The 12,938-nt window shown below is 52.1% G+C and overlaps 2 protein-coding genes across 2 annotated transcripts; both read right to left on the bottom strand.

The window, feature by feature from the left end:
• Positions 1-162: 162 nt before the first annotated feature.
• LOC112973219 (loricrin-like) lies at positions 163-1,002 on the bottom strand. The gene is made up of 2 exons (XM_026080834.1): positions 373-1,002; positions 163-318 (listed from the first exon to the last, which is right to left on the bottom strand). Exons 1-2 carry the CDS (start codon positions 1,000-1,002, stop codon positions 163-165), a joined length of 786 nt encoding a protein of 261 aa, XP_025936619.1.
• Positions 1,003-7,095: 6,093 nt separating this feature from the next.
• LOC112973242 (keratin-associated protein 10-1-like) lies at positions 7,096-11,162 on the bottom strand. The gene is made up of 3 exons (XM_026080896.1): positions 10,982-11,162; positions 8,846-8,975; positions 7,096-7,387 (listed from the first exon to the last, which is right to left on the bottom strand). The coding sequence occupies exons 1-3, from the start codon at positions 11,160-11,162 to the stop codon at positions 7,096-7,098; spliced, it is 603 nt and encodes a 200-aa protein (XP_025936681.1).
• Positions 11,163-12,938: the final 1,776 nt, after the last annotated feature.

Genomic DNA, 12,938 nt, shown 5'->3' with positions numbered 1-12,938 from the left:
CGCTTAGTATTTCTCACTGAGACAGTGGGTTGCATCTTCAAAGCGTGCTACAGGCCAAACGACAGCAAGAGGGGAAATCCGAGTGACGCAGGACGTGCCGAACATCACGGCAAAGTCGGGAGAATGAGAAGTTTCTTCATTCACCCCAGCTCCTCGTGCCCATTACTTTATCTTCCGGACTGGTACTTTGCAGACCTGCTTTTGCTGCTGGCTTGGGCATTGCTTTGCCACCGGCACGCAGCCCTGCTGCATCGGCGGGGCGTACGTTTGCACCGGGCAGCACTGCTGGACACGCTGCGTTGGTTTGCCGTAGCTCGGCTTGCCCCCCTGGTACCCCGAGCCGTGGCACGAGGACGACGGCTCGGCGCACACGGCTCTGCCGCCCTCGTGGCAGCCTCCTCCGGACGAGCCGTGGCACCTCTCGGAGCAGACCGACCTCCCGTAGCTGTTGCATCCCCCTGATGACCCGTAGCTGTACATGGGCCTCCGGACGCAGCTCGACCCACCGCCTCCCTGGCAGCCTCCTCCGGACGAGCCGTGGCACCTCTCAGAGCAGACCGACCTCCCGTAGCTGTTGCATCCCCCTGATGACCCRTAGCTGTACGTGGGCCTCCGGACGCAGCTCGACTCGCCGCCTCCCTGGCAGCCTCCTCCGGACGAGCCGTGGCACCTCTCGGAGCAGACCGACCTCCCGTAGCTGTTGCATCCCCCCGAGGACCCGTAGCTGTACGTGGGCCTCCGGGCGCAGCTCGACCCGCCGCCTCCGTGGCACGAATTAGCCGTGGAATAGCCGTGGCACCTCTCGGAGCAGACCGGCTGCCGATAGCCGTAATGCCGGTAGTCGTGCCCGCACATGCCTTCGACGCCTTCGCTGTCGCACCCTGAGCAGGAGCCGTACCCGTAGCGGAACGGCGTGCGCCGCGTGTCCAGCCAGGACCCCGAGGGACCGTACCAGGTTGAGTTCAAGTTGAAGTATGACTCTCTTCCAGAAGAGTATATCATGTTTGAGTTGTAGGGAAAAACCTGAAAAACACATGGCCGAACAGGGTATGTCTTGCGTTTCCATCCCCTCTGTTTTCCTTGAATTTCCCGCAAAGCTCATCCGTGCACAGGCCAGCCTCGCTTAGCGTGAAAGCCTGCACCTAAAGGCAATTCTTGCAGTTGCCCAGTGCTGGCCAGACTATGTCCGAACCCTCTTTCTGACCTTACCCTTAACTGTTTTTTCTCAGAGAACAGAAGCAGCCGTAAGGCGCTGGAGCACGTCGTGACGGTGCTGCGGATCCCGCATCCGAGCCCCCAGCAGTCCGTCTCTCGGCTTTGCCCATCATCCTCCAGCCCTCATGCTCGGAGGACAGTCCGAAGGCCGGAGCAAGAGCGCCCAGCCCGTAACCTCCCGCGTCCAGACACCCATCCGAGCGACCTGAGCTCCTCCGAGCTGCGTCTTACCCGAGAGGCGAGGGAAGGCAGGCGAAGACCAGGGGAGCAGACTGTGAGAGGCCCAGGGGAAGGAGGCCTTTTATATTGTTTCAAGCCCTCCCCTTGCAAATGAAACACGCTGTAGGAACGAGGACTAAATTATTTATTGACAAAACTTCCCCTCCATTTGGATGCTGTTCCCTGCGCTTGGCATGTTCTCGTTGACTCATTATTCCTGATAAGCATCGCTTAATTATAATGAAGTTACTGAGCAGAGCACATGAAGGACTCACGTCGTTAAGCCGCACATCAGCTACACGAGGTGGGTAATAACGAACTTATTCACCGTCTTCAGAGGACTGAGCCGCGGGGCGGAGGCTGCCGAGCGCCCCGTGAGTCAGGAAGAGCCGTGTGCCTGGCGCTAATGTCCCGGTGTTCCCATCTCTGCCGGCCCTCGAAAGCATTTCCAGGCGCCCGAAGCGCGAGAAGGTGATGGGGAAGAGCCCGCGGAGTCACTGGGAGCAAACCGTGCCGGCGGGCGGCTCTGGGGCGGCGCTACCTGGGCTTTCGGTGCYGTCTCCCACGGCACCTTTGCGCTTCCCCTGGGGGAGACGCGGACCGGAGGGGCAGCTACCGGGGGGGAACAGCTGGCGGCCGCTCGGATGCTGCTGTTTGATACCCTCCCGAGCGCCCYGGACGACGGGACGGAGGGCACCGGGCAGATCCGCAGGCGGCACCAAGCTGGGGCCGTGGTGCCCGCCGGGGGTGCAGGATGGGGCCGGGGCAGGCGGAGGGAGAACGGGGCCAAGCGCCGCCCCGGGGGCTGCGGCGCCCCTCCGTGAAGCCGCTTTGYGGGAAAGATGGACCGAAGCAGGCCGGGATGCCGCAGCGGGCGCGCGTGCGTGCAACGCTGCTGCAGGCATTGCAGGCTCTGGATCGGGCACTGCGCCAGGGAGCGGTCTGGGAACCCCCCAAGGGGCTTACGGGAAAAGAGGCTTGGAGGAAAGCAGCTAATAAAATAAGGAATTTTTAAAGGTAAAGTTCAGTTGAATTTCAGTGCAGGTGGATTTCCTTTTGGTTGAAATTTGAATTTCCCACTCGCGGGTGGGAAGAGCCTGGTCTGCCGCCTCCCGCGCTGAGGGAAAGGCACTCCTGGCACGCAGACACACCTCCCGTGCTGAGACACSTGCTTCCCTGCCAGGATTAACGTTTATACGAGGGAGACCCTCCCAACGCAACGCTGCCGTCGAGCTAACGAGGGCAYGGCACACATCACAGAGCAAGTTGTTTGCACCCAGCTCGCTCGCTGAAAGGGCACGTGCTGGACCAGAGCGGAGTCCAGACGTCGGGCCGGTGGCGGATAACCACGGTGGAGAAGGTTTCACAGCACGCCACCGGAGTTCAGCCTGGTAGAAACGCTATAGCCAGAGCTGAAATCCTRATTTTGTTTTTAACCTTGCAAGTTTTCTTGCGAGAATTTTAATGACTTTTAATATGTAATGTTGGTGATGTTTTCCAGGGGAAAAGAAAAATCAAGCTTCAGCTAAGTTTCATCAACTTTATTCTTGAACACACAGGGAGAAAGTAAAAYGGCAGGAGTCCCTGATGCCCCTGCGGTCATATCGTGTGGCTATTTTTCATTGCAGCCCTGTCTCTGTTTTCAAACAGCCGTAAAATCAGGGTTCGCAGAAGCCGTGGGAGAAGGCGAATGCGCGGCAGACCGTTTGCACATCCTCGCTCAGGCTCTTTCCTTCAGTTTAGCCATCTCAAGAGCAGGGAACTGGCTGCTCTCGCCCCAGGAGGAGCAAAGCGGGGCCTGGACGGTGAGAGCCCTGGGAATTGAAGATATCTGGYGCTAGGGCCAGGCAGGGGACGCCTGCTCCCGGCCCGTCCGTGCGGAGGGATGACTGCTGGCGGCGGCAGCTGCGCCGAGGCGGTTTGCTGGGAAGCGAAGCACGTGCACGGCGAAGGCAGCACGTCGCGCGGGGCGGGAGCATGCAGGCGCCCGGCGGGGGCTCAGCACCGCGCCGCTGCCGGCATCACTCCTGCAGCAGGCAGGGTGGCAGGGCAGCGAGCTGCTTCTGCTGGTGCTGGCAGGGGCACGGCGGGGCGGGCGGCGCGGCGCGGTGGCGGGGCGGGCAGCACCGCTGCGGCACCCACAGGGGCACTTTCCCGGGCGGGCAGGCYGGCGGCGCGGGCAGCTGCTCCACTCTCCGCCGGGGCTTGCCGCAGCTCCCCGGCTCGCAGGGGTGCMGCGGGGGGCGATACTGCTGCAGGGGCCGGCGGTGGATTTTCACGGGGGGGCAGAGCGGCTGCTCGGGGGGCAGCTCCACTCGCCTCCGGGGCTTGCTGGGACAGCGGCTCTGCGGCACTGGGCAGCAGCTCTGGATGGGCCAGGGCTCCAGGGGCCGCRCGGGCTCGCCGGGCGGGCAGCCCTGCGGCTCGCTCTGGCAGGAGCCTTCGATGTCGCGGCTGAGGCTGCCGGGGTCGTGGCAGGGCGACAGGCCCCCGGCGCCCACCGGGCTTTCGGGGCACCACCCCGACGAGCCGCTGCACGTCGAGCCCTGCTCCGCGCACGCCGAGCCGCCGTGGCACCAGTCCTGGTCGCCTTCGCCTTTGCGGTACTGCATCTCGCGGTGGAGGAGGCAAAGCCCTCGGGGATGAGCGGCCTGTCAGCGGGAAAAAATGCCACCGACTTCTTCTCTTTTGCTTTTTCTAATGGAAAACGCTAGGAATCGGAGGCAGCTGAGAGGATCCAACTCACCGTGTGAGCTGCGACGGATGGGCTGAGCGGGGAGTCCGAGTCCTGYGGACGGCACCGGGGCCGAAAGCTTTTATACGCGGCCGCGCGCTCTTGGAAATGAGGCATGCCACGGGAATGAATAGCTGAGCTCTGAGTGCCACTTCTGAACGCGACTATTTCTTCTGGCACTTGCTATTGGACTAATCAGCTGCAATTAGCACCTGCCTTGCTGTAATGTCAGTATAGCCCTTTGCAYATGCAGTGGCCATTATCTAATTAGTTCTTCCATTGGTTGCGTTCAAATACACTGCGAGTTACATAACGTTAGTCAGATAGGATCCTGGGATAAGGATACCTGGAATACCGTGAWGCTGAGTGATGTGCCCAAGAGGAGGCTCTCGTGGCACCGGGAAAGCAGCAAACAGGCCCCGGCGTCCTGGCGGCCAGCCGCACAGCCAGGCACCCCGTCGCTAATGTGGGGAGCAGAGGGGTGGGAATGGCAATGGTCCTTCATGGGTTGAAAGAAAACAAAGAAAAACTGGTCGTAGAAAACAAACAAGCTTCCTGCCAAGACAAAGAGCATTTTTAAAAAAGCAAAACTGGGAAAAACAGTAAAATCCTGTTTTAAATAAGAATTGATTTTTCAGGGGACCTCTATTTCAACTCAACCGTCCTGACCAGCTCTAAAACAGGAACCTTCACGCTTCCAGTGGGCTCCACGGAGCCGGGGCTTCTCCCCACGGAGCTCCCTGGGTGCTTATCCACAGCCACGATCCAGTCTCATGCTGAGATAACGCGCACAACGGAGAAGAGGGTATTTTACTACCTCTTTGTACTTTGCTCCATGCTTTGTGCCCCGGTATTCACTCTGCAGCTGGAACTGCCACGTGCTAGAGCAGGGGCTATGCTCATTTACCTTTTCTCCCTGAATACACTTAGTAGTGGGAAAACCTCTTCTTTTCACGCCAACTGAAAGAAGCTGACTGCGTTCCTGCGACCAGGGACCGTCACTGCACTTCCCTCCTCCCAATTTCCGTGCAATCCCTGCCAAGTCATTGCTATGTCGAATCCACTAACTTGCAGAAATATTGGGAGGTTTTCTGGGGGATTGCCACAATTGCCCCTCTCTTGCCCCTGTTCCCCTTCCCGCTGGGCTGGATGACTTTGGACCTTTCCCAAGGCTGCTGTCCGGCTCCCGGAGCACCGCCACCAGCTTCCTTGTGCACAGACAGACTCTGGCAGGCACTCGGATACTGAGTCAGGCTGTGGAGGGGATGCATTTTCCACTCAGTAGTGAAAATAGAAGATATGGTTCAAAAGAATTCATTCCTTTCCAAGTGAGGAGCATCTCAGTCAAGTGAACAGCAATGACACCGAAAGCCTTTTTATGCCTCCCTCTGGAATGAGGATGCCACAGAGCAGAGATGACCTCATTAATTAACAGTTTCAAGCTGTGTCAAGGACCATGTCCACCTCCTGACTCTCGTGCTTTGACTCATTCTCCATGTAGCTGCTCTGCTTTGCATTTCTGTGGATGGCCACGGCATTTTTTAAGTACCGGCAAAGTATCTCTCGCAGCAGCCCCAGGCTGCAGGCGCAGAACGTATTTCCCCGCACCGGTCACTCTGCAGTCGTGTCTCCTTAAGAGATGCTCAGAGATTCGTCCAGCGATGGTCGGGTTTGAATCACCTGGAAAAGCATGCGCAGAATTCAGGGGTGTGAATCCAGGGCGCTGGCCTGCATCAGCCGACTTTGCTGCCATGGAGATAATTTATTCTTCAGCTGCAGGCAAACTCTAATTGCCTTCCAGGAAGCCACAGGACTTGTACATAATGATGGAAAGGGCCTTGCTATCTGCTAAGGGTGTACTAGGGGTTTTGATTCTTAACACAGTCCCAGAATTATGCTGTTTTCACATAATTTGGATTTTCATGCTAGAAAAGATATTTTGGACTCACTTTACCTCCTGAGGGCTTTATAAACCATGAAGCGCAAATATGTCACTTCTGAATCTCATCTCCTAAAATTTGCCAGATTTTAATAGGATTYCAGATGAAATTAGATAGTATTTCTGAATCCTTCAGGCTGAACCTATTTCTTCACATCTTTCAGGGACTCTCTCTTTCCCTGCACCATCTATATTCTGATAAGATGCCTGCTTGCCTATTGAATCTTACTGATAATCCATCAGGCCTTTCAAGAAGCCTGCTTTCAAGCTCAGCAAATTCACTGGAAAGACTTCTGTTAACAAAAAAAGGCCTTTAGAGCAGATGCTTCTATTGCAGACTCTGTACTTCTTCAAAGTGAAAAGGAGGGGAAACAAAGTGGGGAACCGCATGGCTGAAAGAACACTCCTGCCGCTTAGATAACATGCTGACATTTCCCCACACGAGAGACTGACCCAAGAAGTTTCTCTTCACTGGCTCTCCTCCGGTGCTGTCATCTGTACCACGATGGATAATTGAAAATACTTTGTAATCAGAAACTAAGCAAATTCTAAAAAAGTCCCAGATCAGAGATATAGTTAGAAAAAAAGATAAATGAATGAACACATACCAGAAGTTTGCAAAGTCATAAACTATAACTTTTATTGCCCTTCATGACTACTTGGAGATTAAAGCAAGAAAGCGGAGTTTGATGCAGCAACAGCATTAAACATCCCATACACCAAAAGGAAAATTAACAGCAGGACTAAGGCTTACAAAGAAACATCTCACACTGTTGAGTGGGTAGCAACTTCAAAAGCACGTTACAGGCGTTTGGTAACGAAGGGCAGGCAAAGAAGAGGAGAGAAAGTCTACAGTCTCTAGGCAAAGGAGGAAGAGCGTAGGGCCATATCCAAATCCACATCTGACACCRTGTGAGCCGGCTGGGAAGCAGCAGGCAGTGCAGCGGCAGAGGGGGTGACCACGCTGCCTGCCCCGTGCTGAGCAGGATCAGCAGCCACCACCACCGCAGCAGCTGCTGCTGTTGTTGTTGTTGCTGCTCACGGTGTAGCAGCAGGCCTGCATGGGCATGCAGCAGGACTGCATGGGCACGCAGCAGGACTGCATGGGCATGCAGCAGGTCGTGGGGCAGCAGGATTGCATGGGCATGCAGCAGGGTGTCTTGCAGCTAGACTTCTGGCCGTAGCAGCGCACGGTGTAGCTGTTCCCACTGCTGCCGCAGCAGCTATTACTACTACCRGAGCAGCATCCGTAAGCCATGATGTCTGTAGTGTAGGCAAAGCTGGAAGGGACAGAAGCAGTCTGTCTGTGACTGAGAGCACGATAATATGTTTGGAAATGCAAAATTCATTCAAAGCTCTGTTTATGCTAAATTTAGAGATTCAAGGAATCAATGCCCAATGCTGACTTGTTTTGTAGTAAATCATGCTCACAACACTTCTCTCTGTCTTTTTCCCTGAAACGTAGATGCCCATCTACTTGCACCAGGGCATCCCAAATGTCTTAGCAAGGACAACACAGCACAGTGCACATAGTCTTGGCTCTCTTCTGAGATGTCCTCGATCCCCCTCCTGCGTGGCCCACTGACCCTCCCGTAGCCTCTCCAACCTTTAACACTTCTAGTTTGTCCCCATAATTCGTAGTACATAGCTCATAAAAACCAAGCTCTAGGCAAAGTCCCAGTCCAGACACACAGTTATATTTTAGATATTGTTATAATGTATCCATACAATTTTTCTTTTGTGGAAAGGAATATTTAGATGTTCTCACTTACCCTATTGACCAGTGAGGACAGGTGAAGGGAAGAGAAGACAAGCGAATGAAGTGAGCTGGGTTGGGAGCCCTTTTATAGTCCCAAACACCTTCCTCCTGGAAGTGAGACAGCCATTGACCATTTGAAGTTCCCTGTTTATTCACGCCATCCCATACTTCTTAGCTTTACGTGTCGTCCGGTATTTACACTTTGCCTTATTATTTGTGATCACCACCTTTGTTTTACCTCATAATTATTTAGCCTGCAGATAATCAAAGGGCTTCTATGAATACTAATGAATTTTTCCTCTCTGCAACCTTGCAAGGGAGCAAAAAAATGCATCCTTGCATCTGAAAAATGCAGAGAGTGACAGCTAAAGATGCTAAGGGACTTACTCAGAGGTAGATGGTGCTGAATCAGTGTTAAGAGCCAAGGCTACAACCCGTGGACTGTGTCTTTGAGGCACGTGAGGGGCTGTTTCACTGGACTGGTGTTTGAAATAAATATTTGGCAGATTTCATGAAAATAGGTATGCTTGTTGCTGGTCACAGGACATGCACATGAGGACGGAGCAACAAAATCATGAGTTCAGGACATGGTGGGACTCATGCTGGTTCCAGGTCTCAGTCAGCTGCAGGTGACTCTGTGCTAGATCATCATCCCCTCCTGAGTGCTAAGAGCACCTCTGCATTGCCTTTGGGTTTGTCTAGACTTTTGCAAATCCTCCAGGCTGGATGATTTAGATTTGCATGTGGGCACTGCTAACACAGGCCAGACAAGAGTGCTTAAGTTCTGCTTTGCTTTGCCGGGACTTCTTTCTTAGGAACATTTTCTAAGCCTCTGAGCTGAATTAGCATCTCTTCAGAATCTTTCGCATTTTAATTAAAAACTCAAGGGGCAGCATTACCTGTGCAAATTGCAATGCAAGCGGGCAGGGCTCTGGGGCCAGGTGTGATGTATTGCAAGTCGCAGTGTCCCTCCCGCCACCTCTCCTTGTATCCAGCTAAAATCCCATTGCATGCCAGAGCCCAGGTGCCCCYGGGACCACACTGCTGCAGCTCCTGGGGCAGCACATTGCGGGAGTGCAGGGTTGGAGGCTGTGCAGGACCCTTTGGGGCTGTTGGAAGCAATAAAAGAAGCAGCCCCACATGGACTGAGAGGGTGAGAGGAGGCTGAGGGAGGAAGAGCAGGAGAAGAGCTATGACAGGTGCAGGCAGAAAATGAGTCCCAGCTGGGGCCACGGAGCTAAACAGGAGGCAGGAACACAGAAGTGATGCAGGGAGAGACATTGCTGAGCTGGAACCATTTTCCTGGAGGGGAGGAAGGTCAAGGTAAGGCAGGGCCTTGGGCAACTGAGCCAGGGCAAATGAATGCTTGTTTAATGCCTGTCACTGCCTCTGATGCACTTTGCTGTGGGGCTTGATGATGGCAGGAACACAGGGTATTTGGGAGGAATTTTTTCCATGGCTTAAAATTGTGGCTCTTGTTTGAAGACCTCGCAACATTACCCTGAGAGGAGTGCTGCCTAATGAGAGGATGGTGGATCCTGCCTGGCAAGTTCCCTGCCTCCTGTCCAACACCCTGCAGGATCCTGAAGCTGGCTGCACCACTGTGAGCTGCTACCAGCCCCGAAAGACACAAGCCAGGACCCTGTCTGCTTTCTGCAAGCTGCGAGGGGGAGCAGACTGAGACTCCTTCCCTTTAATGCCACATTGCTCCTGCAGTAGATCCAGTCAGCTTCTTTCCAGGCTTTTCTGGAAGAAGAGTAATTCCTTGAGTAAAATGCTGAAGAAGCAAAACATGTAATGGCAACTTTTCCAGAAAGGGTAGAAGAACATCCATGGCCTTTCCTTTCCAGCAGGTACTGGGGAGGCATACACTTGCCTGTCCATGAAAACTGATTAATTTGCGAGGAATTAACTGGGCAGAAACAAAGGGGCACACTTCACTCCTGCCTGCAGAGGGGCAGTTCTCATTTGCAAATCCTGCAATTGCAAGAACAAATAATAAAGGTGGGCACATCCTGCCCATGATAGTGGTGACCAGGCTTGCGTGTAACCTAAGTATTCAAATGGTCTTTGGTGAGTGGGCTACAGATCCTAATGCAGAGCAGGGACTGAGAGAGGTTGCAAYGCAGTCAGTAAAGGGCATTAGACACAGAAGGAGGACTGTGGTGCAGATCTTGCATGCTATGCTTCGGTACAAACTCAAACCTCAGCTCTTACTGACTCAGTCACTCCTTGAAGATGGTGGAGGCTTCTCAGCGTTTGTTCTAACATCTCAGCTCAAAATCTGGTAGCTCAGACATTTTAGCAGAGCCAAGACCTCCTTCTCATAAGTGTTGAACTATTTATAGGGACTCTTTATATGTTCTGAAGAAGACCCTTAGCTGATTGAAATACACAGAGCTTTCCTAGTCATGMTGTGCCCGTGTCAAAGCATTCAAGAAGAAATTCAAGTCCTTTACACATTTCTATATTATTTTCTTCCTATTTCTTTGTAGTTTTACAGTGCAAGGAGAAATACTGGTCACATAGATACCAGATACTAAGTTCATTTTTGATCAGGCCCATGGATAAGCTCAGAGCTGCATCAGGGATGCACTGATTTTCTTTGTGAAGCCAAAACCCCCTAGTTAACATCTCCTAGATGGGAAGATGTGCATCATTGGAAGAAAAAGGAATGAGAATGTGACAGGCATGGTGATGCATTCTGGAAGCACCAGTTAAAAAGCAAATAAGCACCAGGAGTTTTGCAGTGTCATGAACTACAGATTTTATTGTTTTTCAGACAGATTGAAGCAAAAGAGTGATGAAAAGAATTTAACATCCCACACACAAAGAGGAAAATTAACAGCAGGACTAAGGCTTACAAAGAAACATCTCACACTGTTGAGTGGGTAGCAACTTCAAAAGCATGTTACAGGCGTTTGGTAATGAAGGGCAGGCAAAGAAGAGGAGAAAAAGTCTACGGTCTCTAGGCAAAGGAGGAAGAGCGTAGGGCCATATCCAAATCCACATCTGACACCGTGTGAGCCGGCTGGGAAGCAGCAGGCAGTGCAGCGGCAGAGGGGGCGACCACGCTGCCTTCCCCGTGCTGAGCAGGATCAGCAGCCACCACCACCGCAGCAGCTGCTGTTGTTGTTGTTGTTGCTCACGGTGTAGCAGCAGGTCTGTATGGGCATGTAGCTAGTCCTCACAGGGCAGCAGTACTGCATGGGCGAGCAGCACGGTGTCTTGCAGCTAGACTTCTGGCCGTAGCAGCACACGGTGTAGTTATTCCCTCCACCGCAGCATCCGGACATGATGCCTGTAGTGTAGGCAAAGCTGGAAGAAACAGAGATAATTCTTCTGATATGGAGTATGCTTTTTCTCTGTCTGAATTTCTGAGTAGTTTATGCAGGTTAAAGCACGATTATCCCTAAGTGCATCCTGAACTGGCTTTGGAAGTCCTTGCTGTCTAGTATCCCATGACAACCTGCCCCTGAGTTCTCCAGTTTCAGCATTGCTCACTAGTGCATTTGGCATGTTTTCCAGCACTGGTTCCATCAGAAGGAAGCCACCCAAGTGTTTCAAAATCAGTCCCAGATCAGACACTATAGGAAATCATGGATGAGTTCCTGCAAAAGCACACAGAAATACAGCACAGTGCAAAAGGAAAGGCAGGTAGTAAGCTCTGACTTACCCTATTGACTAGTGAGGGGASGTGAGGTGAAGTCAAGATGAGCGAATGAAGAGCACTGTGATGGGCAACCTTTTATATGCTTCAAAACCATCCTCCTGGAAATGAGACATTCTTTGGCAATTCTGACTTCACCGTTTATCACCCAGTATATGCATTTTACATCTCTTCCGGTATTTAATCTTTACCTCTTTCTATTTGCTCATCAGCTCAGTTCTGTACCATAATTAGTTGTACACATAAACAGCAGGTGTAAATTTTCTAATGAATTTGCATTACGGGGAACCGGAGGTAGCTATAAAGTATTTGTATCCACTTCCTAAGGAATGACCTTGAGACACAGAGACGCTTAACAACTTGCCTAGGGGAGGCCGGTGCTGAAGCAGTGGGAGAACCATGACCGGAACTTGGAAATGTCACTGCTCACATGCCTCCTCTGCACGTGGTTGGGATTTTGGGGGGCAAGTGGAAACTATTAGCAAATGCAAATCCTTTTTTCCTGCCTCTGAGAGGTGGTTGTGTGGCCAAAGTTAAGACTGAAGAACTTCTCTTTTCTCAGGCTTGTGCTCGGGTCTCCCACTGTGGTGCTTTGTCATCACACCTGTGCTTTTTATTTCTTGTATTCTGTTAAGGATTTTTTCCATTTTCATTCATGGAAGGGATGGATTGAGTCTATATTAAGCAGCTTTCCAAACAGCAGTACACAAATTTCAGCTTTTATCTGTATTGGGGATGGGGAAGGAACTGTGGCTATGGGCAGAGCCAGGCCTGGTCCGTGTAAGAAGGTGGTGTTGATGGAGTTTTCATCTGATGAGAGGGGGCATCAATATAAGAAAAGAGTCTCAAGATACTGAGGCAGCATTTATTTGTGCCAATTAAAGGTGCCATCATGTTCAGCGGACTCTGAATGTGAGGCTGGAATGGTGGCAGGTGATCCATGATGGCTAGGACACGTAGTTTCTTCCCAAGACGCGAATATGGTCTCCTATGGCATTGAGTGTCTCCCCTGGAATTGTCCCCAGGGGAGCATCGTTCCGGTCACGAGATAATAGGCAGATACCTGCCTGCAGAAGGTAATGCACTCTTTGTGTAAATACTCAGACATGCTGTCCACTGAATAAGTAATTTATCTCCATTTTATCAGGTTTGATTATCGGAATATTGGTCAAGATGATCTCTGGATAGAAATGTATGTGGACCCTACGAGGCTGTTGCTAATCAGGGTCTTTTGCTGATGCTGTGGAGACACTGGGATTTAATGTCTATCTGTGTCAGAAATAACACCTTACACACTAACTTCCTTTTCTATAATATGCTCTGTCTTTGTAAACTTCCACAGTGGTCAAGTGAATTTGGGAATGGCAGTATTTTTTGAAGTGGGAGGAATCTGTGATCCCTT

This window comes from Apteryx rowi, unplaced genomic scaffold (genome assembly GCF_003343035.1).
Source record: "Apteryx rowi isolate R43461 unplaced genomic scaffold, aptRow1 scaffold_530, whole genome shotgun sequence".
In the NCBI taxonomy this organism is placed as follows: Eukaryota; Metazoa; Chordata; class Aves; order Apterygiformes; family Apterygidae; genus Apteryx; species Apteryx rowi.
This window is presented reverse-complemented; position numbering and strand designations above follow the sequence as displayed.